This window comes from Mus caroli, chromosome 12 (assembly GCF_900094665.2).
Source record: "Mus caroli chromosome 12, CAROLI_EIJ_v1.1, whole genome shotgun sequence".
Taxonomy (NCBI): domain Eukaryota; kingdom Metazoa; phylum Chordata; class Mammalia; order Rodentia; family Muridae; genus Mus; species Mus caroli.
Window position 1 is genome coordinate 5,460,669 of NC_034581.1, and position 25,569 is coordinate 5,486,237.

Genomic DNA, 25,569 nt, shown 5'->3' on the forward strand with positions numbered 1-25,569 from the left:
GCAAATTTTTTTTAAAGATTTATTTATTTATTATATGTAAGTACACTGTAGCTGTCTTCAGACACTCCAGAAGAGGGCGCCAGATCTCGATACGGATGGTTGTGAGCCACCATGTGGTTGCTGGGATTTGAACTCTGGGCCTTCAGAAGAGCAATCGGGTGCTCTTACCCACTGAGCCATCTCACCAGCCCAATATAGCAAATTTTAACTTAATGTATTGTAACTTGATGGGAAAAGTGGATTTGTTAGTGTTGTCTTTAGACTTTTGCTTGTTAGCTGATTATATTTATTTCAATACATGTCGTAAAATGATTTATTACTCATTTTAAAATTATTAATTGGTATAGGTCTTTATGGCTTTATAAATACTCATAATTGAGCAATTTAATTCATACTGAGATGAATTGCTTATTCAGTTTCTGTCTTTCATGTAGCTTACTAACTGCTGCTTTAGACTTGGTTTGGTATGGTTTGTGATTTTTGGTAGTGATGAGAATTGGATACAAGAAAAGTTCTGAACATTTTAAATTTATCCAGTATTGAATACTTAATGTGATGTACTCTGGCTGAAAAAGAACCCAGCCTTTATTCACCATCCTTAGGTTAGTACTTCTGTGGCCTTGTTGCCTTACTGTGTTAAATACTTTATTCCTGTAGGAAGGTAGTAAAACTCTTCGGTAGAACCAATAACTTTCTTTATAGTTTTTATATTGTTTGTTGCTAGCAGGTTTGTACTTAATATTGCTTATAGCTTTATTTTTCCCAATAGATTACAAATAAGGAAGTTATTTCTATAACTTGAAGAAAGATTAGACTCAGCTAAGTAGTCTGGAGTCTGGTATACTCTTATGATCCTAGCATTTAGGCAGAAAGATTATTAAGTTCAAGGCCAGCCTGGGCAACAGTTTCTTGTAGCAGATAGGGTTTCAAAGTTTGTGGATTTCAGATTTTTTTTTTTTTTTAAATTTGGTATGTATGTAATTATTGTAATACAAAATCAATGTCTTTGTGGTTTTTTGGGGGGTATTCTTTTGGGTCAGTTGTGGATTTTTTGCTCTGTTTTGTATGTGTATAGTTGATGATTATTATTTTTTAAAGATTATTCTAAGCTTGGTACATCTTTCACAATCCTATCCCAGTTCAGTCCTTTACCATCACTTAATAACACCAAGGGAAAAAATAAATGTGCTTGTGTGTGCTCAAGATACAATTTATATTCATCTACTTCAAGATACAATTTATATTCATCTTCTATATTCTATATAGTAGAATCAAAGATACTACTAAATACTTGATAATAATCATGGCTTTAAAAAGAAAAATCTCAACTCCCATAATATTCTAATCCCAATCAAGAAAGGCACCTGAGTTGCTGGAGAGGTGGCTCATTGGCTAAGAGCACTTAAGTGCTATTGGAGAGGACTGGATTTCATTTCCCAGTATCTACCTTACTGTCATGTGTCACTCTTGTTCCAAGGGATTGATGCCCTCTTCTGACCTATGAGGGCACCAGGCGTGGTGCACATACATAATGCAGAAAAAGTACTCGCACCAAGGAAAATAAACCTTTTTTTAAAAAAATTTAAGGCCACTAGCCATGAAATCTTATTAGAAATATTTGGGGGAAAAAATACAGATGCACCTTAATGGTCCTACCCACCCCCCACCCCATGGCAAGAGGTATTTAGGCAAGAAGGAGGGATGTTTTCAATACCATGTGTGGTGGTAATGATATCATACACCCATTCATTTAATTGAAGCACTAAAGACTATATGATGTCTAAACTATTTTTAGAAAAGAATCAAAAACATTAAAAATAAGCAGTTACTTATTATGTGGCTGAATTTCCGGTCTACAGTTACCAAGTGTCTGTGTATATTCTCACAAAATTTTCCATTAACGTGACAGAATTGCTACATTAGTGCTTTTATAATAGCCCATTATTAAGATGGTAGACAAAGTTATACTTCTTGCTAGGATCACTTAAGTATTTAAACATGTAGTCCTTGTCTTTTCTCCAACAAAAAATGCTTAATTATGTGGGACTATATAATTGAAAGTTTAAAATACAGTAGTTTATATCCTTTTCAGTAATGATAGTCATTTCCCAAAATTTACCTTATTAAATGTTTTCCTTGAAATGCAGCAGAGCATTACTGAAAATCTTTAAGTTAATTATTCAGCATGACTAATTAGTAGGTATACTTTCTTAATTAAGTTTTTAGCTTCTCAGGCCTATTTTCACACAAAACAAATACATTTATATTGCTGCAGGGTTACTAAAATGATGGCACTATGTTATCTATGACATTGTTATATCATAAAATAATGTTGCCAGTGCAGAGCAACATAGATGTATATTTTAGTATGTGTATATACAGAATTTTTAAATAATGTGAAAAACCTCTGAATGCTGCCACGCTGTAATAGAGCTCCTCATGTTGTAGTGACCCCAGCCATGAAGTTATTTGCTGCTCCTTCATAACTGTGGTTTTGCTACTGATATGAGTTGTAATGTAAATACCTGATACACAGGATATCATGTAGTTTGGTGATACTTACTAAAGGGTTAATCATACAAATAAATGTTTGATGTGCTGCGCAGTGGGAAATTTAACAGAAAAATAATTAAATTAGAGTAGATGCTAAAGGTAGAGGAGTCCACACTCTAGCATTAAACTTACTGTTCCCGGTTCTTTTTTCTCTGACTTTGCCTTGGCATTGAGGTCACCTCTAAACTGTGGTCTGGACTACTGTGTAGCACTGCATACAATGTACTGTATAAGTACAGCTCAAGACGGATATTGCTTTTGTAAACTACTAAATCTGCATTTTATAATCGTATTTACATTTTTCCGTTTTAAAAGGACACTGTCAAGTGCGTTAGCTGTTATTTATAATAGAAACAATTTCCTCATTTAAGTTTGTTTCTGTTAGCTGCCTTTCATTTTCTTGTATGGAATAAACAAGTCGGAGGCTTGTGGCTATAGTAATAATTTATTACTATCATTCCTTATCTACAAAATAATAGCATTTTATGAGAAATATTTTTAATAAAACATTTTCTAGTTTTCAAAAATCGTATTTTACTGTGGGTTTTAAAAAGTTTCAGACATTAAAAAATTGACTAAAAATGACTTGTCTTTACCACAAAATACATCTGGCAATATATTTTTAATGTCTCCCCCCAAAGTACAGATTTAGCTCTCAATGTTACTCTATTATACTCTGAATGGACCTTTTTTCTGTGGTATTGGGGTTATAGCCCAGGGCCTTGAGTGTGCTAGGCAAACACTCTACCACCCAGCTACTTCCTGAGGCTGCAAAGAAAATTTAAAGCATCCCTATGGCTCTGGATCTGCATCTTACTAGCTAATTATAACTTGCCTGTTAATGCAGTGGAGAGGTTTGTTGAAGCTTATTTGACTAAATTTATAGTTCGTGTAATTTTTGTCTGTGGAATAACTTGTCAGAAATATTTGCTGACCACAGCTGCTTTGTTGTAGGAGGCCTGACAAACGGTAGTGGTCGGTATATCTCTGCAGCACCTGGAGCAGAAGCAAAGTACCGAAGTGCTTCAAGCACTTCCAGTCTATTTAGCTCCAGCAGCCAGCTCTTTCCTCCTTCTCGGCTCCGCTATAATAGATCTGATATCATGCCCTCCGGCCGCAGTAGGTTATTGGAAGATTTCAGGAACAACCGCTTCCCCAACCTTCAACTCAGAGACTTAATTGGACATATAGTCGAGTTTTCTCAAGACCAGCATGGTTCCAGGTAGGTGGTTAGGGTTTGTTACACTTCTGTTTCCTTTGAACACGGCTACCTTTAAATAGAAAGTAATCACCATGTTTCTCCCTGAGGTAGCTACACGGTGAGAGTGTGTGTGTGTGTGTGTGTGTGTGTGTGTGTCTGTGTGTCTGTGTGTCTGTGTGTCTGTGTGTCTGTGTCTGAAAGGATAAAAGAAAAAGCTTTAATTTTGCTTACTGAGGTGGTACATAGTGAATTTTAGGTCAGCCTGAGCTAAAGATCTTCTACACACACAAAAGATGGGGAATGCAGATGATTTTAGAAAGGTGGTTTTTAGTTTATTGTCTTAGAATTTAAATTTTTTTCCCATATAGATTCATACAGCAAAAGCTAGAGAGAGCTACTCCAGCTGAGAGACAGATGGTATTTAATGAAATTCTACAGGCAGCCTATCAATTAATGACAGATGTTTTTGGAAACTATGTTATACAGAAGTTTTTTGAGGTAAGTACATTTATATTCATATGCTCATTCTGTTTTGCTAGCAAATAACTCTAAAGTTGGGTAACAGTCATTTTCAGGAACCAATATACTATTTGATGAGCTTTGTAACTGTACAGTACTGTCACGTTCATTTCTTATCGATACTATCTTTCAGTTTGGAAGTTTGGATCAGAAACTAGCCCTGGCTACTCGCATTCGCGGTCATGTTCTACCATTAGCCTTGCAGATGTATGGCTGCCGTGTTATTCAAAAAGCATTAGAATCTATTTCTTCTGATCAGCAGGTAATTGTAAGTTGAGATAAAAATTCTGTAATATTTAATTTAAAATTAAATTTTTACCATAAAATCTTGAGGGAAAATGACCTAAACATTTCTAGTAGGTGACTTTAAGATCTTTTCATAAAATGTTTCTAAAGCAGAACTTTGATCCATTTACTGCCTCTCCATGGAGTACCTACGTTTGCTAGATAAAATGCCAGGTGATATGTCTTTGCTATCGCTACCTCTTATCTGCAGTTGCAGCTCTTCACTGTTCTAGTGTTTATTTGGGGGGGGGCGGGGGGTCTACCTAATATTTCCTTTTTTTTGGTTTTTGAGACAGGGTTTCTCTGTGTAGCCCTGTCCTGGAACTCACTTTGTAGACCAGGCTGGCCTCAGAAATCCGCCCGCCTCTGCCTCCCAAGTGCTGGGATTAAAGGTGTGTGCCACCATGCCCAGCTTCTCTTTTAAGAACTTTAAATAGCATTCATGTATTCCAGTTAGTATATGTGTGTGTATACTAAAGGAGTCTAACCAATGAAGAAACCTAATATTTCTTTTAACAAGATTGACTTCTTTGGTGCTAGAAAGAGCACATGCTAGTATAACAGAAGACCCAAGTTCAGTTCAGACCCATGCACATGTGACACAGTCTCACACAGAAACACACATTGTTTTGGAATGGATATACTGATAAAAGAAATGCGTATATTCCGCACAATGGTCGGAATTTTTAAATAATGGACTAATGTAATTTCTGTCACATTTCACTAGACTTCCTTTTAAGTTACGAATCTAATCTTTAAAATAATTTGAAGAAGTCAACAATATTGAGAGTAAGATATGAGAATAAATGTTCAGGTTTTAGGTATCTGCTATATGGCACACTAATTGTTTAGTAGGTTCTTGTGCGATCTTAAGCTTACTTCCAAGATGAAGTTACTTTATGTGCTCATGGGAATATAATTGAACAAAATGCTCATTCTTAAGTTTATAGTAATAATTTAGAAAGTCATTTTTGACTGTTATAATAAAAGTAAAATCTACAGTTTAAAAACAGGGTTGAGGATGTCATAGTTGATTTTTATTGCTGTGATATAACACCATGACCCAAAAACAACTGAGGGGGAAGGGTTTACTTCTTCAGTCACTCACATGTTGGAAGTGAGGGCAGGAACTGGTACAGAGGTGGTGGAAGGGTGATGCTCACCCTATTACTGTTCATGGCTTGTTCAGCCTGCTTTCTTACAGCATCCACCAGGACCACCTAACTAGGAGCAATGCCTCCTGCAGTGATTTGGACCCCTTCACATCAGTCACTAATTAAGAAAATGCACCACAGGCTTCCTCACAGGTCAATTTGATGGGAACGCTTTCTCAATTGAGGTTCTCTCTTCCAAAATACTGTAGTTTGTGTCAGCCAGCGAAGAGGGGTGTATATGCACACGTGTGTGTACACTCACGGTTTAATAACAAAATTAAAAACCTGTAGGAAAACTCCATTATTCCTGCAGAAGAAGTATCTAGTTTTAGATTCATTGAAATATGTCACAGTGGAGAAAAGCAACAGATTTGATTACTCAAAGCTTTAAGAAGGCCTCTGCCATAAGTAACAAAAGTAGCATAGCCTTCCCATAGCCTTGGGGCTTTGGAAATAAAGGGGGCTGAGACTATCTTAATGAGAACTAGTTAAAAAATAACTCTTAAAATCTTAAATATACTATAAATATATTCATAAGTTATTTCTAAAGTATATTATTTAGATTTTATGTTAATTTTATGTTGTAATTTAGTCTGTCAGCATAAATCCATGTTGTGGTTGACTTAGAAGGAATCCTCCATAATTGAGTGTAATTGAGCCCTTTAAAATACTTTAAAAGATTGTATATGTGTGCCCATTTATTTCTTCAAAGTAATAATTTTCTGTTCTAATAAGACAGTAAACAAGAAAAAATGCCCTTTGGTAATAAATTTAAATTGATAGTGAGTGAAATGCAGATAACCTAGTGGTCCATTGCTCTAATCAATGTGATACAGTGAGACAGGCATTAGTGATGATTCCTTAGGAATAAAGGATAAAGACGCTAAACGGCACAAAAGTAGAACTTTAAAAACTTACATTAGATAACTATTTAAAGAGATAGTTAGGTGGCACACACCTTTAATCCCAGCACTCGGGAGGCAGAGGCGGGTGGATTTCTGAGTTCAAGGCCAGCTTGGTCTACAAAGTGAGTTCCAGGACATCCAGGGCTATACAGAGAAACCCTGTCTCAAAAAAACAAAAAAAGAAAAGATAGTTGTGGGGTTGGGCTTTAGCTCAGTGGTAGAAAGGCTCTGGGTTTGGTCCTCAGCTCCAGGAGTTTAAAAAAAAAAAAAGACAATACAAAATGATAGTTGCAGAACATGTACATGGTGAAAATTGTCGTTTAAATATGGCAAGTTGAACATCACTGGTTTATGTCAGCGTGTGTCGTAGACATTACTATCCAGTGATGTGCTTTCATGTTTTTTATCTTGAATGGTTTCTAAATTTTTGTATATGAAAACAAAACCAGGAAATGGTTTTGAGTATACTTAGTTCTGTGTTAATATTTTTAACTTTATTCCATATAAATATTTTTAATTTTATTGGATTTTTTTGGTGAAATAATTATTTAAATGTCTTTTGCAGAGTGAAATGGTTAAGGAACTAGATGGCCATGTACTTAAATGTGTGAAAGATCAGAATGGAAACCACGTTGTACAGAAATGCATTGAGTGTGTTCAGCCACAGGCACTGCAGTTCATCATCGATGCGTTCAAAGGACAGGTAAGATTGGTTTTCTTAGCAGAGCGTTTGATAATTTGAGTATTAGCATTCTTTTAAGTACAAGCTTATACCTGGCACGTTAGTAAATGTAAGTTGTGTTAAACTACAGCAGTTAAACACACCTGAAATCTCAGGCGTCTGGGAGATGGAATGAAAGCAAGGGCATTGGATGAAAGCTCAGTGTCATTCTCAGCTAGGTCTGGGAACCAGAGTATGTGAGACCTGTCTCAGAAAAACTGGATGTCCATTAAAATGTGGGCCTTCTTAGTAAAGCCATTAGATAAAAGTACTTACAAATTTGTTTTCCGTAATCCCAAGGAGAAAAAAGGACATAAAACTATGTTTACAAAGGCAAAATAGCTACCAATCAGTACCAAACCCACAATGGTTAGTAGTCCTGGGCACACTGCCGAGCTGCCCTCTCCCAAACCCATTCATTTACACTGTCACTCACTCTTGGTCCTATAGCTAAGGTTCTTTTATGGTGGTGTTTGGGCTGTTGTCCTGAGGATTGAACCCTGGGCCTTACACAAGCTAGGCAGCTCATTAGATTCCTTTTTGATGAAAATTATCTTTAGGCCACCTGGGTGGCTCAGCAAGTAAAAGAAGCCTGATGACCTGAGTTTGCTTCTCCCAGATCCCACATGGTGAGAAGAAAAACAAACTTCTTCCCTAGGATGGCCTCTGACCTATCACAAGTGCTGCGAGATGCAGACATTCCGATTATGTTAACTATGGATCTACCACTTGGCCAGTTTAAACTGGGTTATTTGGTGTCATTTATCTGTCTTATACGATGATTCAAAAATAACAGAAAATGAACGTCTTCAATCTTTCTATTTGTTTCAAGGTATTTGTGCTTTCAACCCATCCTTATGGCTGCAGAGTCATTCAGCGTATCTTAGAGCACTGCACCGCAGAGCAGACCTCACCCATCTTAGAAGAACTTCACCAACACACAGAACAGTTGGTTCAGGTATCAGTCCCTAGTAATGTCAGGTGTCTGTGTTTTCAGGTTTTCGTTGTTGTTTTCAGAAATGTAATTTGTTGTTAAACATTTTTTCTTAGTCATTGTTCTTAAGGATGGAAAGTAATTTTTAAATGTCTGTCATAGGATCAGTATGGCAATTATGTTATTCAGCATGTACTGGAACATGGTCGACCTGAAGACAAGAGCAAAATTGTTTCCGAAATCAGAGGAAAGGTCTTAGCCCTGAGTCAACACAAATTTGCCAGGTATTGTAGTAGTTCATTCTTCCAGCTCTTTCGATGTACTTTCTAAGTACGAGAATTAAGTTTATGGATATCAAGTTGTGTGTCCTACAGTACCAATTTCTGTTTTAAAAGTGATTATAGAATGAGATTCTGTCTTGTTTTCTGGTAGGTGGAGCAAATTGAAAAGTAAAAATATTTTGCTGTAAATTAAAAAAAAAAAAAACACTAACAAAGTTTCTGTTTCTGTGTATGTGCCTTTAATTTTTAGCAATGTAGTAGAAAAGTGTGTTACTCACGCCTCCCGTGCTGAGAGAGCTTTACTGATTGATGAGGTCTGCTGTCAGAATGATGGTCCTCACAGTGCCTTATACACCATGATGAAGGATCAGTATGCCAACTATGTGGTTCAGAAGATGATTGATATGGCTGAGCCTGCGCAGAGAAAGATAATCATGCACAAGGTAACACCGTGCTCAGGATCCCTCCATCTGTGTGACTTTCACGGGCTTAATTTCTCCACAGTAGGAGTCAGTTAAAGCACATGGGTAGCTTAGTCTGCTCAGTAAAATGATATTTCTGTAGGATGATTTCCTACATATTGCCTGTTTATACTCAGGAATCATACAAGCTTGTGTATCTGGTAAGAAAAGGGCCTGTTTTGTCCTTGACGTTACTTACTCACTGCAGGTCTAGGTGGGAAGGAGCAGGATACATTTGAAGAGCACAGCAGTTCCTTAGTGCACTACTTAGAGTCCCCCTTGTCTGCATATGACACAACAGTGGCTTGTTTATTTATTGCACAAAAAGAGTGTTTAAATGCCCCTTTAAACATGTTCGACAGATTTTCATGGCTAAGGAGCTATTTGTAAATCAGAAACTAGGCAAGGTAGATAAACTTACTTGTCACCAAGCCCAAAGGCCTGAGTTCAATCCCCAGGACCCACACAGTGAGAATCAAGTTGTCCTCTGACCTCCACATACTGTGACTTGCATGTACACACACACACACACAATTAAAAGCCAGAAACTATAATAACTTAGATTTTTTTACAAGATTATTTATTTTTCAGATTCGACCTCATATTACTACTCTTCGCAAATACACATATGGGAAGCATATACTGGCCAAGTTGGAAAAATACTATTTGAAAAACAGCCCAGATCTAGGGCCAATTGGAGGACCACCAAATGGAATGCTGTAAGGACAAACGAGAAGATGATTTAACCATGTTCAAAGAATGGGTTTTCTTTGTGAATTATCAAAACACAATTCAACTATGAATCTTTGATTTTTTTTTAAAGCAAAACTATTTATTGACTTTCTTCATCCATTTGTAAATTTTTAAGGTTCTTGTGTATATTTAGGGGGTGGGGGTGGTGAATTATAAATTATATTCAACCCTGAGTGGAGACCTATCAGATTGGATTTCTGGTGAAGCACAGAATGCCTGTATATGATGTAACTGTGTCCCCCCCCTGTCCCCCACCAAAAAAAAAAAAGGAAAAAAAGTTGTCACATATTTTGTAAATTTATACCTTGTAAAGTCACAAAAAATAGTTTTTAAAGGGAAAAGTACAATATTTTAATAAACTGGCTTGCAGTCTGGTAGGTCTACAACCCCATAGCACAACAGGTTTATAGAGATGTATATAGAATTATAGTTCTTATTTTTTTCCTTTGTGTGAAGCCTTTTATAACAGATTAACAATCAACTGCATAAATATTATTAATATTTTAAAAAGAAAGTTAAGTTGTATTTTGGTAATTCACAAACTATCATGCAAAGAAAAACTCAGAAAGACAGAAAAGAATAAAATGATTTGAGATAACATTATTTACAGTGGATGTGGTTTTAATAAAATTACTGCCCTATAATGTCCCTGACAATGTACAGAATTGTATATACTTATAACTGTAATGAGTTAGAAACAAAATCATGGTGGCACTTCCATTCAGTTAAAACTGCACTGAATGAAAAGTTAAATCCCACACTAACTTTTCCATTTGGTTTGCAACAAGAATGGATGGAGATTTGTATTTCGTTCTGATTATAGAATTGCTAGGCTGTTGAGGAAGTGTTGTTTACTCTGCGTTTTCATAGTCGATACATAAAGTAGGACCCCGATAGAGGAGAGAGGCCGCTGAGAAGTGAAGTGATAGCTCAGCATTTACGCATGATTGCATAGTCAGAGAGCTTTTTCCCTTCCTATAAATAAACGCATTGTGTGTGTAGGGTAGATGTAAGTTTAGAATTTGAAAGCAAATCTTGTTTCAGTGTTTGTTATGAAAGCCTTGCTAATTTCATAGTGACGTTCCTTGGTTGTACAGGTGTACATTTGTAAACCTTCATGCTGTAAATGGAATCTGTTTTCTCTCTTCGGGAAACATTTGCATCTTAGTGTACATTTCCATCCCTGCCCCTTAACCTGGCAATATAGTGTTGTATAATGTACATTGATTTCTCCAAATCGAGAGTGATTTTTACAAATTTTTTATCTTTATATGGTTTCAGAAGTATGAACCAGCTTTCTTGTTATTCTTGTGGGAGACATTTTGTTTTATAACATAGTTGTTGACTCTGTTAATAACGGACGTGCTAGGATCTGGATCACTTTCAATTGATGTCAGGGTATTGTGCATAATGAATAGAAAGTATTGGACTGAGATTGATTACCACAGAGGCCAATGCTTTTTCCATCTTTAAATGTGATGTGACTTTTTTTCTTTGTACAGAAGAGTACTGTATTTTTGAATAGCCTACTCCCAAGTAAGAGCAAATCTGTATGATAACATTTTTTTCCTCTGGACATAAGTCATTATAACAGTAACATGATGTACATTTACAAGCGGCCTTATGTACATTTCCCAACAATCTTTTTAAGGCAAAATTGTGACCATATGTGTATAATTAAAATCGTTTTTAATCCTTTGCCTATGAAAATATTTTGGAAAAAATTGCTTTGTATATTCAGTTTCTGAAAGATAAAGAAAGTAAGTGCTTTGTATTTTGTTGAAGTCAGTATTTTATATAAACTTTATGTTGACCCACTTATGTTCAGTGCTAAAAACTGAAAGGAACATGCTATTTCTGGCAGATGAATAGTAGAAGGGATTTTTTTTTATTCGAGGTCTGCAGAAGAAAAGCAATCAGAGCACAATATTGAGCATAAAGATTCTATCCTTGTGTTACTCATATCATGAACCTTAAAATTTGGCATGGAGTTTGGGGTGCCAGGAGTCTAACATTGATACTGAGTTACTCTAGCTTTCAAACACAGCATTCCTTGGTGAGGCCACTAAGTCTGGCCATGTGTCACCATTCTCAGTCACACTGCTTCCTCAGCAGGTCCCTGTCACAGTAGCAGTCTTCTCGCTCGTGTAGAATAATTCTCTTCTCCCCTGTTCTACTTTGTTTTGCCAGTCTCAGAGTATCTTGGCCCTGGGTTGAATTTAACTTCCTCTCATCGGCCCATAGTTTCGGATCAAAGTTGTTGGTGTTAGAGATTAGTAACAGCTCTTCCTGCAGAAATGCAGCCCATTCTGGTTTGTCCTCACCCTTCCCTTTGGATGCCCAGGCAGCTGTCACTTGGCTCAGAAAAGTGGCAAGTCCTAGAGAAAGTTATTTGGAACTGAATCCTCCTCCAGCAGTCCTGATTCATACTTCCCAGTGCTGACAACCCAGTCCTCCTGATACTTTTAGGCATATTCTAGAAAAAAAAAACCTGTTCGTGTAGAAAATTTATGATCTGCCAGTTTTGGTGCCCACCCTGATTCCACCTTCTAGTATGTTGGCATGGAACTTTAGAAAAATCTGACAATACAGAATAAAGACATCTGATTGGGCAGAATCCACTTAGGCTTTAATTCTTGAGTAGTCTCTTTTTGATGTAGATTGTTTCTGGACCAGTTTGTCTAAGTCCTGGCTCTTATTGGCTCAAATGAAATGTTATCTTCACTTTGTATATTATGTATAAATTAGAAAATGAAACGTGTGAATAACATTGTATGAAATAAACCTGGTCTTGTGTTTTTCTCTAGATAAAATATCCCTCTGTATCTCAGTCAAGAGTGCCTGATTACATCACTTCTCTCTCTTCTCTCTCACACACACACACACACACACACGTGTGTGTGTGTGTGGCTTGCTCTCTGCATAAACTTGGGACTGTTCTAGGAAAATGCATATTGGGTTCAAGCCTGAGTTTAAGACTTACCTTACTATTTCCAGACTGCTATCAAAAGCCTGGGTGCCCTAGTGAACTAAAGATTTACTTACGTGTTTGATGTATATGAGTGTTCTGTCTGCATGGCAGAAGAGGGCATCAGATCACATTACAGATTGTTGTGAGCCCCATGTGGTTGCTGGGAGTTGAATTCAGGGCCTCACTTGCTGAACCATCTCTGCAGCCCCAGAGTTTGAGTCTTTTATGATTATTAGTTGGGTTTTGTGTGTGTGTGTTTTGGGGTTTTTTGTTGTTGTTTGTTTGTGGAGGGTTTTGATTTTTCAAGACAGAGTTTTCACTGTATAGCTCTTGTCTGTCATGGAACTCTCTGTAAACCAGGTTGGCTTCATAGAGCCCCTCTAGTGCTGGAATTAAAGGCATGTGCCACTCTTAATATGGAGACATGCTAGTTTAGTTTTTGTTCCTTCTGTAGGTGGGAAAAGGAAACACCACTATACAATATTGCTTATCTCTGACCTCAGTTGTTTAGTTTTATCTTGGTTTGATCATTGCTATGAAAGCAGTTTTTGGGAAAAGTGACACTCTTGGAATTATCATGCCCAAGAAAGGGCCTGAGTCATCTCTGTGTCCTCAGGATGTTATTGTTTGTTTGTTTGAGCAGAGAGGGGTAAGGACCTCAGAGGAACACTTCATTGTCTGCTCTTCTTCCACAACTTGCTCAGGCCTGGGGTAAGGCTTCTGGAATGAGTCAGGTGCTCTAGACCTAGAAGTCAGGAGGATGACAGGCTGCAGTGTTCAAGGTGTGGTACAGAAGGAAGTAGAGGTCTGTCCTTTGGTCTTTAAGTTACAGGCCCAACTACTTTCTAAGTCCTAAATGTCTTGTAGATTCTATACATAGGTTTAAAGTTTGAATGGTCAGGATGAGTCAGGGATAACAGTTCAGTGATGTGCAACTCTTGGACCAACATCGATCAGGCCTTTGGTCCTCTCCAGCACCACAGGAGCACATCTGGGAGGCAGGCTTCCTAGTTAGAGTAGGAACCTGGCAGCTTTGCTGTTAAAGAGCCAGCTGATGAAAGAGTGCTTGGTGCTCTGACCGGTCAGTTCTGTTTCCATTATCCACACTAGGTGGCTTACAACCTCCTGAAACTCCAGTTCCAATGCCTCCTGACTTCCTGGAGCACCCACACCCACATGATACACATACATATATTTGTTGTGCTAGCTCAGCCAATTGGTAAGTCTGAGCATGTACCCGCCTACCCATTGCATCAAAATTAGGTTTGCCTAAAGGAAACCACAGTAATTCAGAAGAACTGGTAATTTAGCTTTATAGCAAGGAAAGTGGAAATAAGGAAAATTTGCCCACTGGCATAAACCACTCCTTCCTAGTATCTCTGGACTTGATGGAAACAGAAGTCCAATAGGTGTGTGTCTGTCTGTCTGCCTGTGTCTGTGTGGAGGTATCCAACCAATCAGCCTTTCTCAGAAAACAAATGCCAGTAATCTTACCTCTTCTGTATGAAGCACATTCTGCAGTAATTCTTGAACATCCCTGGCAAGTCAATGTAGTTTTCCTCAGCACACATTGACTACTGTGGTCCTTGGGGTACTGGGCCATACATAATGCCCCAGAAGTTCCAACTACAGACCTCAGACTAGAGTACTGGAAGTGCGCCTAGGGCTTTCTAAAGATAGCATACTGCTATGGCTGTGATAACAGTGACCAGGGCAATAAGGAAGGGTTTCTTTGGGCCTAATGTACCCAGTGGGGTAAGAGTCTGTCACCTTCATAGCTAGGAAGCATGGCAGGAAGCACCAGGCATGGTGGCAGAAACAGTTGGGAGCTCTCATCTCAGAACCCTAAACAGGGAGCAAGCAGAAAAGTCTTTAAGCTCTCAAACAGACATCCCCACTGACATACTTCCTACAGCAATGATATACCTAACAGACATGAACTGAGAACCACGCAAACAGTCAAATGCTGGAAAACAGGGGTGGGGGTGGGGGTGGCATTTGTCATTGAAAGCACATTCTACTCCCAGACTCCTGTAGTCCCATGACTATATAAAACAAAAATGCATTTTGTTTGTCTAAGTCTGCATCATGATCAGTGGTGTACCTGATTGAATATTGGGTCTCACCAGTTTATGGCCACCTGGAACTAGTGAAGTCACTCTGTGCCCTAAATCCAGTATGGCTAAAGTTCTAAGCAGGAGTTTGGCCAGGTGGTAGCTACTCTTTGGTCTGTTCTAGCTGAGAGATTCTGATCTTTCCAGCAGACACCAACATCCAGAACCTAGAGGCTGCTCTTACCATCCTGGCTTGTGATTTTGCCATACATTTCCCTCCAAATCATAACCTCCCCCCTCCCAGCTCACACCTCACTCAGAGGTGTTTTCCCAGGGAAGCAGCTGCTTCAGAGTGCAAAGCACTTTGGGAGGGCAATGACATCCCATTCCATTCCTTGTATTTCCTCCTCTCCTGGCTGCCTCACACTCATGGTGTCAGTCTGACAGCATGAAGTTCAGTACCGGAGCAGCGCACATGCCTCTGTGTACATGACTTAAAGAGCTTTACCACAGGACCCCCCCAATCCTGCTCCCTGGTGTCTACTCCTCCACACACCGAATACAAAACACATGACCCCGTCAAAAGGTGGCCTGAAGTGGTTGTAGCAGCTCTAACAGACTGCATCTGAACTGTCACCCAAAGGCTCACATGGAGCTGCATCCTCGCAATAGTGAAAGGATTGGAAGGAGAGGGAGCCGTGGGGGAGGGACGGTTCACCCCACTGGAAGTGTGCTGTCCTTCCAAGGGGATTGTGGGATCCTAGTTTCTTCCCTTCTGTCTCCTGACTACAGCAAGGAAGCAGTTTTGTCACCCAGTGTCACCAAGACATGTTACATCTCTACTGCTTGAAAGCAACAGGGTCAGTCATGGCTGCAAACTATTCTTACAAGGTATTATGTCAGTGATTTGTTGACAGGAATGGAAAGCTAACGTGGCCATATCCATAATTGCCACAAATTCAAACCAACCTAAAGGTGGAATACTGTTCAGTAATTATCTTTGTTCTTCATTGCTGAGATAAATTATAACCAAAAGCAACTTGGGAAGGAAGGGTTTATTTGGCTTACACATCCTAAACACAGTCATCAGAGCGAGAACTCAGAGCAGCAGGAACCGTGGAGAATAGTCTCCTTTGCTCTTCACGGTTTGTTCAATTTCCTTTTTAACACAACCGAGAATCACCTGCCTAGAGTTAGCCCCACCCACAGTGAGCTGTGTCTTTCCACTGCAATCATTACTTTTAAAAAATGCCTCAGAAAAACAAAATAAACAAAAAAGTTGGGTGGTGGTGGCGCGGCACACCTTTAATCCCAGCACTCGGGAGGCAGAGGCAGGCGGATTTATGAGTTTGAGGCCAGCCTTGTCTACAAAGTGAGTTCCAGGACAGCCGGGGCTATATGGAGAAACCCTGTCTCGGGGTTGGGGGGGAAGGAGGGACAAAAAAATAACCAAAAAAAAAAAAAAATGCCTCACAAACTTAAAGGCGTAAAGGCGACTTGATTGAAGGCATTGTCTCAATTGAGTTTCCTTTTTGCAAGATGACTGTAGCCTCTGTCAGAGATTGTCTCACACACACACACACACACTGACAAGCACAACTACCAAGAACAATCCTAGAGAAAACCAAGGCTTGTGACTAAGAGTGTATCCATGTTATCACAACTAAAGCAGGTGTACCGAATCAGTCATTGCAGGGTCAAACAGGAGAAAGTGCTTGTAAAAGGAGGGGAGGGAAGGGGGCATCAGGGAATACAAAGGGAGAGATGGGGGGAGGGAGAGGGGAAGAAGAGGAACGGAGGAAGGTTCTGGACACCCCTCCTCACCCAGGGTCGGACCCCTGACAGGCCTTTTCCAGGTGAGTTTCTGGTCCCATCCACAGGCGTCTATCCCCTCCCTAAGCTTCCCCCTCAAAAGCTGATGTTCCACAGAACAGGCAGGCCACTTGACAGCTTTCCCAACTAGCTCTCACTTGTACTCTGCTTGGCACACCCTTCTTTCAGTCTATAGCTGGCACCACAGACCTGCCTACTCCCATTGGGCTCTGTGTCTTGACAGAATGTCAGTTCAATGAGTTTGTCTCTGGAAGGCGCCAAGGGCAAAGTTTATCTTCCTATCCAGTACGGCACAGCCCCACCCTGAGAGCTCAGGGAGTTCCTATTTGTATTTTTGCCACGGTTTTTCAAGGCAGGGAACTCTAGACCAGGCTGGACTTAACTCACAGAGATCCTCCTGCCTCTGCCGCTCCAGCGCTAGGAACAACCATGCCAGGCTCCTTTTTGTCTTAACAAGCACCCTGTCAGACATCGAGAGGAGAATGAGAAGATAAATACTACTGAAGAGATCCCATAGACTGTGTGACATAAACTGTGCAGTGTGTGTGTGTGTGTGTGTGTGTGTGTGTGCATGGGTGTGCACGCGTGCATGTGCCCGCACACACACACACACCTATACATCCACATTACACATGGGGCGGTCAGTATAAAAAGCAAGCTCTGCCAATCACAAAAGGTTTCTTCAGATCTCCACAGATGTCGGAGTTCTAAAGTCCGATGTTACAAACTATAATAAAAGCAGCCACTGAAAATTCTAGAACACTTAAGAGCCAGGCACTGTTTTGTGCAAACTCCCTCATTTCATCCTGGCCACGCTTACAAGATGTTTCCATGTTCTGGTAACCCCGTGCAGAGGGCAGCGTGGGAGGCGGGCCGCTTGGTGGACAGGTCATGGGGGCTCTGTATGGGTGGCTGCCCTTGCCTCAGAAGAACTCCCTTAATGAAGAGCAAGTTAGCCTCCCTAACCCCTGCTGGGTTGTTGCTTCTCTTTTCTCCTCTTGTTTCTGCCAAGAGACGGTGGAACAAGAAGACCCCAGTCTACAGAACAGTGATCCAAATAAACTTCTTTTTAGTATAATTGTCCCAGCCTGTGACGTTCTGGTAGACGAGCACAAGATGGACGAAGACAACCATCATCCCGACTCCGTGAGGAACGAACTGGCATCACATGGGAACAGGAAATGAAGCTTAGAGAGAGAGGTTCTGTGGCTTGTCCAACGTGGCTGGAGTTTAAAATCCAGCTTGCCACCAAAGCACACACATTTCACTGCTGTGCTGAGGCCCTGGGCCTCAGATCCCCAGGGTCTCGGAAGCTAGAAGGACACGTGTATCACCCATGGCTTCAGTTTATTGCTGTATACTCTGTGCTTCTGGCTCTACTGGAAAAGCCAGACATTGGGGTTCTTATAATCAATTCCCTCTCCCTTCCCCACACTCTCTGTCCCCAAAGGAGGCACCACTTCTACAGGTCAAATGTTATCTTCAAAGCTCTCACATCTCAACCTTTGCCCACACAGTCTCATTAAAGGAATTGGCAGTGACTTTTAAGGTGAAAGAACTCGGTGGCTGACGTGTTATGTAAATTTGCATCTGGATCGCAGAGCTGGAAGGGAGGCACTCCCATACATACAGTCAGATGATGGACCAACGACACCTTGTGATTTATGCCCCTGCTGGTGAGCCCAGGAATCCCTGTAGCACTCTCTCTCTCTCAGCTCTAGGGCCCTGCTTTGTGTATGGAAAACGCTTAGTGTTTTATAGGTATTTTGTCAGAATACTTTAAGGAACTTGCCCAAAGTTACAGGGAGGCTAGACAGATTGTCATGTATACTCACCTCTGTCTCTGACCCTCCTAACTGGGACATCTTTAGTCTCCCTTGAGGCAGGGAGTGCCACATGCATGTGTGTGCCCAGGCACATGTCTCCTGGAGCAGGGTTTACCTCCCAACGCACCTCAAGTCCCCAAGGTAGGTAGGCACTTGTATTCTGTAATTCAGAGAGGCAAATCAACGTGTTACAAGGTTTGCCTGAAGCTCCCCAGGCAAAATGGCCCTAAGAGTGAGCAAAGAGACTCTGCATGCCTTCAGTACCTTTGTGAATCCCTGCAGAGATTCACTTTTCCACTTGTCTCTCATCTTGGTGCCCTTCCCACAGTGGCTGGGGCGGAGTCCTGAAGGAGCCTGCACAGCTCAGACACTGGATCATTGATGATTGTTGTGTGGGGTACCTGCCGGGGGCCAGGAGTGAGCCATGCCACTCCAGGAAGTGGCTCAGGGTGACTCTTCTTGGCACACCTGGGAGGGTGTAGCTGGTGCTGGCAACACCCACCTTCACGAGAGCTTCCTGTCCAAGCCTTCAACAAAGGCAGCTTCTTGAGACAGGCTAGACTGAGTCACCAGCCTTGGGTGGGGTCCACTATGTAACCTCAGTGCTCAGGAACCCTTTCCCATACTGTCTGGAACTATACTATATGTAGCTGGGTTTCCAGCTGTGTGTGCCTGCACCCAGTCCATCTCATCTTCCATCTCCCCTCCCCCTTCTCCCCTTCCTCTTCCCCCCTTCCCCCTCCCCCCTCTCCATCTCATCTTCCATCCCCACCTCTTCTGGTCCCTGCCCTGCTAAACTCAGGGTAGCTGCATTCCGCTGGCCTTCCCCATGTTCCAGGCTTCAGCCTCCTTCTCTGCACCTCATCCTTTGTGAAGTGACCAGAGAATTTCTGATCCTGTCTCTGTGACTCTGAAGTGTCGGGAGTTCCTCCTGCCTGGACAAAGCCATCCTGACGCACATAAATAAACAAACATCAAACTCTATTCATCCCCCTGGAACCCGTGTGTGTTACCTTACAGGGCAAAAGAATGGAGCAAGGGATGGGTTGGGGGGGGGGGCGGTGGCATCTGGGTTGTCTACAGTTGTGCATTAAGTTGTAATTAAGATGTGCATTTGGAGCTAAGGGAAAATTATTCTGGATTATTCGAGTGAAGCTGAAAGGTGGTCATCTAGAATTTATTTATGTATTTTGTAGTGGTGAGATTGAACCCAGGGCTTTATACAAGAAAGACAAGTGCCCTACCATATTCCCCCTCTCTCTTTCTTTCTCTCTTTCTTTCTCTCTTTCTCTCTCCCTCTCTCTCTCTCCCTCTCTCTCCTCTTTCTTTCTTCCTTCCTTCCTTTTCTTTCTTTCTTTCTTTCTTTCTTTCTTTCTTTCTTTCTTCCTTCCTTCCCTTTCTTTCTTTCTTTCCTTTCTTTCTTTCTTTCTTTCTTTCTTTCTTTCTTTCTTTCTTTCTTTCTTTCTTTCTTTTCTTCTCCTCCTCCTTTTCCTCCTCCTCTTGTCATCTCCTCTTCTTCCTTCTCCTCCTCTTTGTTTCCTCCTCCTCTTCCTCTTTCTCCTCCTCCTCCTTTCCCCAGAGGTAGACTCTTGCTCTGTAGCCCAGGCTGGTAGTCTTGCATTCACAATAGTCCCTCCAGCCGTCCAAGTGCTGGAATTACAGACATGAGCTAACATGTCCACTGTGATCATCGTTATTGTTTATTAAAGGGATGGAATTTATTTTATTTTTAATGGTGTGTCTCTGAGGATGTGCGCGTGTACATGCTGGTGTGGTGATGTAACACGCCCCGGAACTGGAGTTTCAGGTACTTATGTCCCGCTCTTCGTATACATGGGTGCAGGGAACCAAACTTAGGTCCTCAGGCAGAGCCGTCACTAACCACTGAGCCATTTCTCCAGCCCTTTGTCTATATTATTATAAAAGAAAGCCCATGGAAGGCTTTTCCACACAGAGGAGAGGGAGAACTGAAAATCCTGACTGTAAAGGATGGAGAGGAGGTGAGTCATACTTTTCTCTGGGTGACTTAGAAGGGACCAATTCTCACCCTAGCCTCAGGGGGCAGTGCAGGCCTGGTGACTCTTGGCAGCCCCATGAAGTTGGCTTCCAGCATTGAAGGAGAATATATATGTGTTATTTCAAGTCACAAAATTTGTAGTCATTTGTTACAGCACAAATCCACAGGAAGCTCATATAGAGCCCAAACTCTCTTTCCCCACCCAAGGTCAGGTTCAGATGGCTTTAAAATGCTCCCTCTGCTCCATTCTCATCTGTGGGGGCATTTGGAAAGCCATCCCTGCATTTGGAAGCTGTTGTCCCCTCCAGCTTCTGGTAAACAGGCCAGTATTATACACACGTCTTTGTTTTATAAAGATCGTTTATATCTCTTTCTCCCCAAAGACCTGTGAACTCTTAGAAAATGAGAACCGTATGTTTTCACTGGTGGATCCCCAGGCTCAGGCCTGACTTCTATGGGCTCTCTGCATCTGCAGCAAGGCTGGGTAGTCAGCTCTACTGACAGCATTCATGCAGGATGCAAACACATCTGAATTCCTAGCACACAGGGCTGTGGAGCCATTTTTGTGGAAAAGGCTATAAACCATACTTCCTGCCTTGGGTGATGAAGAAGCTGTGGACAGACTTAGCAAGTGAATGAACTACAACCCTCCTTCCCCATAGGAGAAGGCTCTCGGGCCTCTGCACTCTCAGGAACAGCACATACTGGAGTGCAGTGTTCCCAGGGGCCTGCGCTGGGGAAGTGGATAGTCTGGTGTGGATGTGCGAGTCTAATTATCGTTATAAGAAGTGTATTCATTTCCTTCTCCCTCTCCACCTTGTTGATATCTTACCAAATATTAGCAACAGCATAGGAGGTGGGGGTGGCCATGTTGGAAATGAACACAAGGCTGGGGACGATGGAGGATTAAGGATGGTGACACACAGGATCTAAGTACAGTTGGTAAAGAGAATCTCTTATGAACATTACCTGTCGATCAAAAGCTGATGGCCAATGAGCTGAGACAGGAAATAAGAGGTGTGACACTGGGGGTGGGGTGGGGATTTAGCTCAGTGGTAGAGTGCTTGTCTAGCAAGTGCAAGGCCCTGGGTTCAGTCCTCAGCTCTGGAAAAAAAAAAAAAAAAAAGAAGTGTGGCACTGGCAGGAAAAAAGAGGATTCTGAGAAATAATGAGAGAATCAAAAGAGATACAGGGAGAGCCTCTGGGATCAATTTGAGCAAGAAATGGAGCTGAGGGAGCCGCTGAAGGAAGATGCTAAGGAAGAAGCAGGTGGGGACTGAAGGAGGGTTAACTAGCCCTGTGGAACACAGTCTGAATGAGTTAAATAAGCAACTCACTTGCTGCACACTGAAACACTTGCTGCTTCTGAGCTGCCTGGGCACAAAAGCAAACAGCAGACCATCCACAGCTTTCAGTATCTCTGTGAGCAGACCCAGCTCTCCTCAGCAGAGATCCGCGCTTTTCCACAATCTTTAAGAGTTTGTGACTCACCACGGCCCTGAGAACAGCCCTACAGCGGTTGGGGCTCAGAGTTTTGTGGTCTGAATGGGCAATGCTCCCCGTAGGCTCATGTGTTTGAATGCTCGGTCCCCAGCTGGTGGCGCCATTTTAGAAGTTTGTAGAACCTTTAGGAGGTGGAGCCTTGGGGGGAAGCAGTGGGCCCCTGAAAGCCGGACTTACTAATTACATTTATCTGTGCATGTACAAGGCAGAGGCCAGGGAAACCGTTCTTTCTCACACGTGGGACCTGGGGATTTAACTCCAATTGTTAAGCATGGGGCAGGGGTGGTAGGTGCAGGGGCCTTTAGTCACTGAGCCAACTTGCTGACCCCGGGCCTTAAGGTTTTAGAGTCGAGGGCCGAGGGCCGCACTACACTGTCTGCCCTCTGCCTCCTGACCGCTGTGCTGACACAGCATGCTAGCCACCTCGCGCACCTCCCTCCACGTCTTACCCACAATGATGGATTACATCATCTCTAACTGTAAGCCAAAACAAACCCTTCCTCTAGTAAGTTGCTTCTTGTCGGTTAATGGGTCCCAAGAACATGAAAAGAAGTAAGTGATACAGAAGCCTTCCTGGCTGTGCCCCACCCTGGGAGTCGAGCCATTTTTTTTAAAGCAGTGGAGAAATGCCACAGCGTCCTCCAGGACAGAGGGCTACACAGCTTTCAGACAGGTTTCTTCTAAGCCAGTTGTTCTCAACCTTCCTAATTCTGTGACCTTTTACTGCAGATCCTTGTGTTGTGGGGACTCCCTCCCCTCAATCGTATTTTTCTTGCTACTTCAGAACTGTAGTTTTTGCTACTGTTTGTTATGAATCATAAATATTTGATATGGTCCCCAAAGGGGTCACGGCGACCCACAGGTTGAGAACCACTATCCTAAGCAAAGCTCACTCATGTCACGTCTGCTCCTCCTTGGGGACAGGGGTTGTTCGATGACTGGAGTCATATGCAAAGTTAGCACGTAGTCCATCCTGGGAACGTGGCTAGCTGGCTTCTGAGAGTCTTTCAGCGGCGCCTTCAAAGCTGTTCCTCCCTGTCTGTTCCCTGGGCATCTCTCTTCCCCTCTCATATGTCCTCCTCATACTCTTTTAGGATTATCTTCTTAGTCATGCGTAGAAGGCCAATTTAATCTGTGCATTAGGGTTAGATTTGCTGACAAGTGGTAGAAAATCCTGAATAAACATTTTAAACAACACAAAAACATGCCCACTGTCATGTGCAAGTGTGGGTGGGCAGTCCAGAGTTAGCTCCATATTCTGTGGGGGCCGAGGGCTGGGGGCCGGGGGCCCAGGCTGCTTCTCACTTGCTCTTCTACCATACATGGTCTCTGTTCTGAGGTCACTTCATGGCCAAAGATTGCTATCCCGTGTACAGATATTATATCTGCATTCTAGCTAGGAGGGAAAGGGGGAGAGGGATGTTTGTCTCTCATCATTTACCACTGGCAATGGCAAACTCCAAAGAACATGGCTGAACACTGCTGTAAAAGGTGCTGGAAGAGGTCACCTTGTTGTAGCTATGAACACATCTTAAATTTAGGGGATTAAAAAAAAGTATCTATTGTTACTGTGTGAGGGGAGGATGTGTGGTCAGAGGACAGCTCTGTAAGTTGATTCTCCCCTTCCACCTTTGGGTGGGTTCCAGGGAGCCAAGTGTAGTGGTTTATCAAGCTTGTACAAGAGCGCACTGTTCCGGCTAAGGCACCTCAATGGCCCAGTTAGGGAACCATCTGAGAAAGGGATGGAGAACAGGCTGAGAGGCGACCAGAGATGTTCTTCCTAACCAGGTAGCAACAAAAAGCTTCAGCAAGATGTTTTATAATGGGAATGATGAGGAAACTCAAACCACAGCTCCCGTAACTTGATCTGAGTCCAACCGAGAGGACATAAAATGTCCATCCATATCAAGGCCTAGAAAAGAATGTCAAAGAGTGGTCAGGCTACATTGACTGACTAGATTATTCAGTGGGAAAGTTGATTGCTACAAGCCTGACAACTTGAGATTGATCCCCAGGTCTCACATGGCTGAAGGAGAGAACCGACTCTTGAACGTTGCCTTCCAATCTCCACACGTGCACCATAGCACAGGTCTCCTGTTCTCCATAAATATTCAAAAGAAGGAATGCCAGTTTTCCTGACTGCCACTGGGACTATGCATGGTTACGGGCCTTTTGGGGACTGTTTTGTTTAGAGAAATTGCTTAGAATGATTTATAAGAAATTTGAAGATATTTGTATTATAATCCAGGGATTGAATTTTTAGAGTCGCCCTCACACACACACTTGAGGGAACAGACAAGGATTCTCTTCAGAGCATAGTGATCGAATACTTGCCTGGCATATTCTGCCCTCAGTATCATGGAAAAAGAAAGGAACAAACAACAACAATAATAAAAACATAACAACGACAAGGAGCTGACAGTGGTAGTATATAACATCTTAAAACCAAGAGCACAGCAACAGCCAGAAACAACAGAATGTCCATGGATACACTGTGGCATTTTTATTTTGCAACAATGAGGCAGATTATAATACAGCAATTAAAGTACATGAATCAGGGCTACAAGTGCCAACATGAGTTAACTCTTAGAACAGAACACAAATTGGGAGAACCCAGTTGTGTCTGGGTATTAGTCAGGGGCCCCCAGAGAAGCAGAACTAACAGGATATATGTATAAACAAGGACATTTACTATGGGAATTGGCTCTTGAGATGATCTAGGCAGAGAAGGCCCACAGTCTCTTGCCTGCATGCAACAGACAAAAGATTAAGATGTTACAATTCACTTGGAGTTCAAGAGCCAGACATTCCAATGACCAAGGATGGGGCAGAATGCATGTCTAGTTCCAGCAGAGAGTGAGAGTGAGAGAGCGAGAGCGAGTGAGTGAGAGGGAGGGAGAGAGAGAGAGAGTGAGGAGAGAGAGAGAGAGAGAGAGAGAGAGAGAGAGAGAGAGAGAGAGAGAGAGAGAGCTTGTCTCTTCTTGGTACCTCTAGATATTCAATCTCACCAGACGGAGTGATGTCCACCCCTATTGGCGGGAGTGACTAGTCTCTCCTCTGTCTTCTGATTCAGATGCTTAGCTAGCTCTGTTCTGAGGATCCACCCTCACACCTTCAAATAATACTTTATTTGCTCTCTTAGTACCTTTAACCCAGTGGAGTTGACACGAGAAATTAACTACCATAATTTATATTTCATTTCATAAATGAAAAATAAGATAAATTTAAAAATAGAAAGGTTTGAGCATGATGGCCCAGTGGGTAAAGGCTAGTGGCTCCAACGCAAGTCCTGACAAATGGTAACGGGCCTGTTCTTCAGGCTTGAGGGAAGTTTATTGATTGAGGCTAAAAGCAACCCAAAGGCTCCACTTGCCTAGTGTGAAGCCCTGGATGTGCTCTCCCACACTGCATGTCCCACCTGTAGTGGGGCTTCTGTGCACCTAGCACCTGGGAAGCAGAGGATGATGGGGAGTCCAAGGTCATTAGCTACATAGTATAGGCTAGCCTGGGATACATGGGTCACAAAAAAGAAAAAAAATAAGCACATTGTAATCCCAGCACTTGACAGACCAATGGTGGGGGGGGGGGGGGGGGGGGG

At 42.0% G+C, this 25,569-nt stretch overlaps 1 protein-coding gene across 10 annotated transcripts in view; it reads left to right on the forward strand.

Moving 5' to 3' along the window:
• Pum2 (pumilio RNA binding family member 2) overlaps nt 1-11,465 on the forward strand; it is a 75,380-nt gene extending 63,915 nt beyond the window's left edge. For 6 of the 10 annotated variants that reach the window (XM_029484301.1, XM_029484304.1, XM_029484300.1 and 3 more), the window contains 8 exons: nt 3,508-3,775; nt 4,123-4,252; nt 4,407-4,541; nt 7,183-7,320; nt 8,171-8,296; nt 8,435-8,556; nt 8,804-8,996; nt 9,606-11,465. In XM_029484301.1, the coding sequence (XP_029340161.1) occupies nt 3,508-3,775; nt 4,123-4,252; nt 4,407-4,541; nt 7,183-7,320; nt 8,171-8,296; nt 8,435-8,556; nt 8,804-8,996; nt 9,606-9,737 (1,244 nt within the window). In that variant the 3' untranslated portion in view covers nt 9,738-11,465. The remainder of the gene's footprint in view (nt 1-3,507; nt 3,776-4,122; nt 4,253-4,406; nt 4,542-7,182; nt 7,321-8,170; nt 8,297-8,434; nt 8,557-8,803; nt 8,997-9,605) is intronic. The other 4 variants (XM_029484306.1, XM_021178781.2, XM_021178784.2 and 1 more) reach the window with 1 other exon arrangement.
• Nucleotides 11,466-25,569: the final 14,104 nt, after the last annotated feature.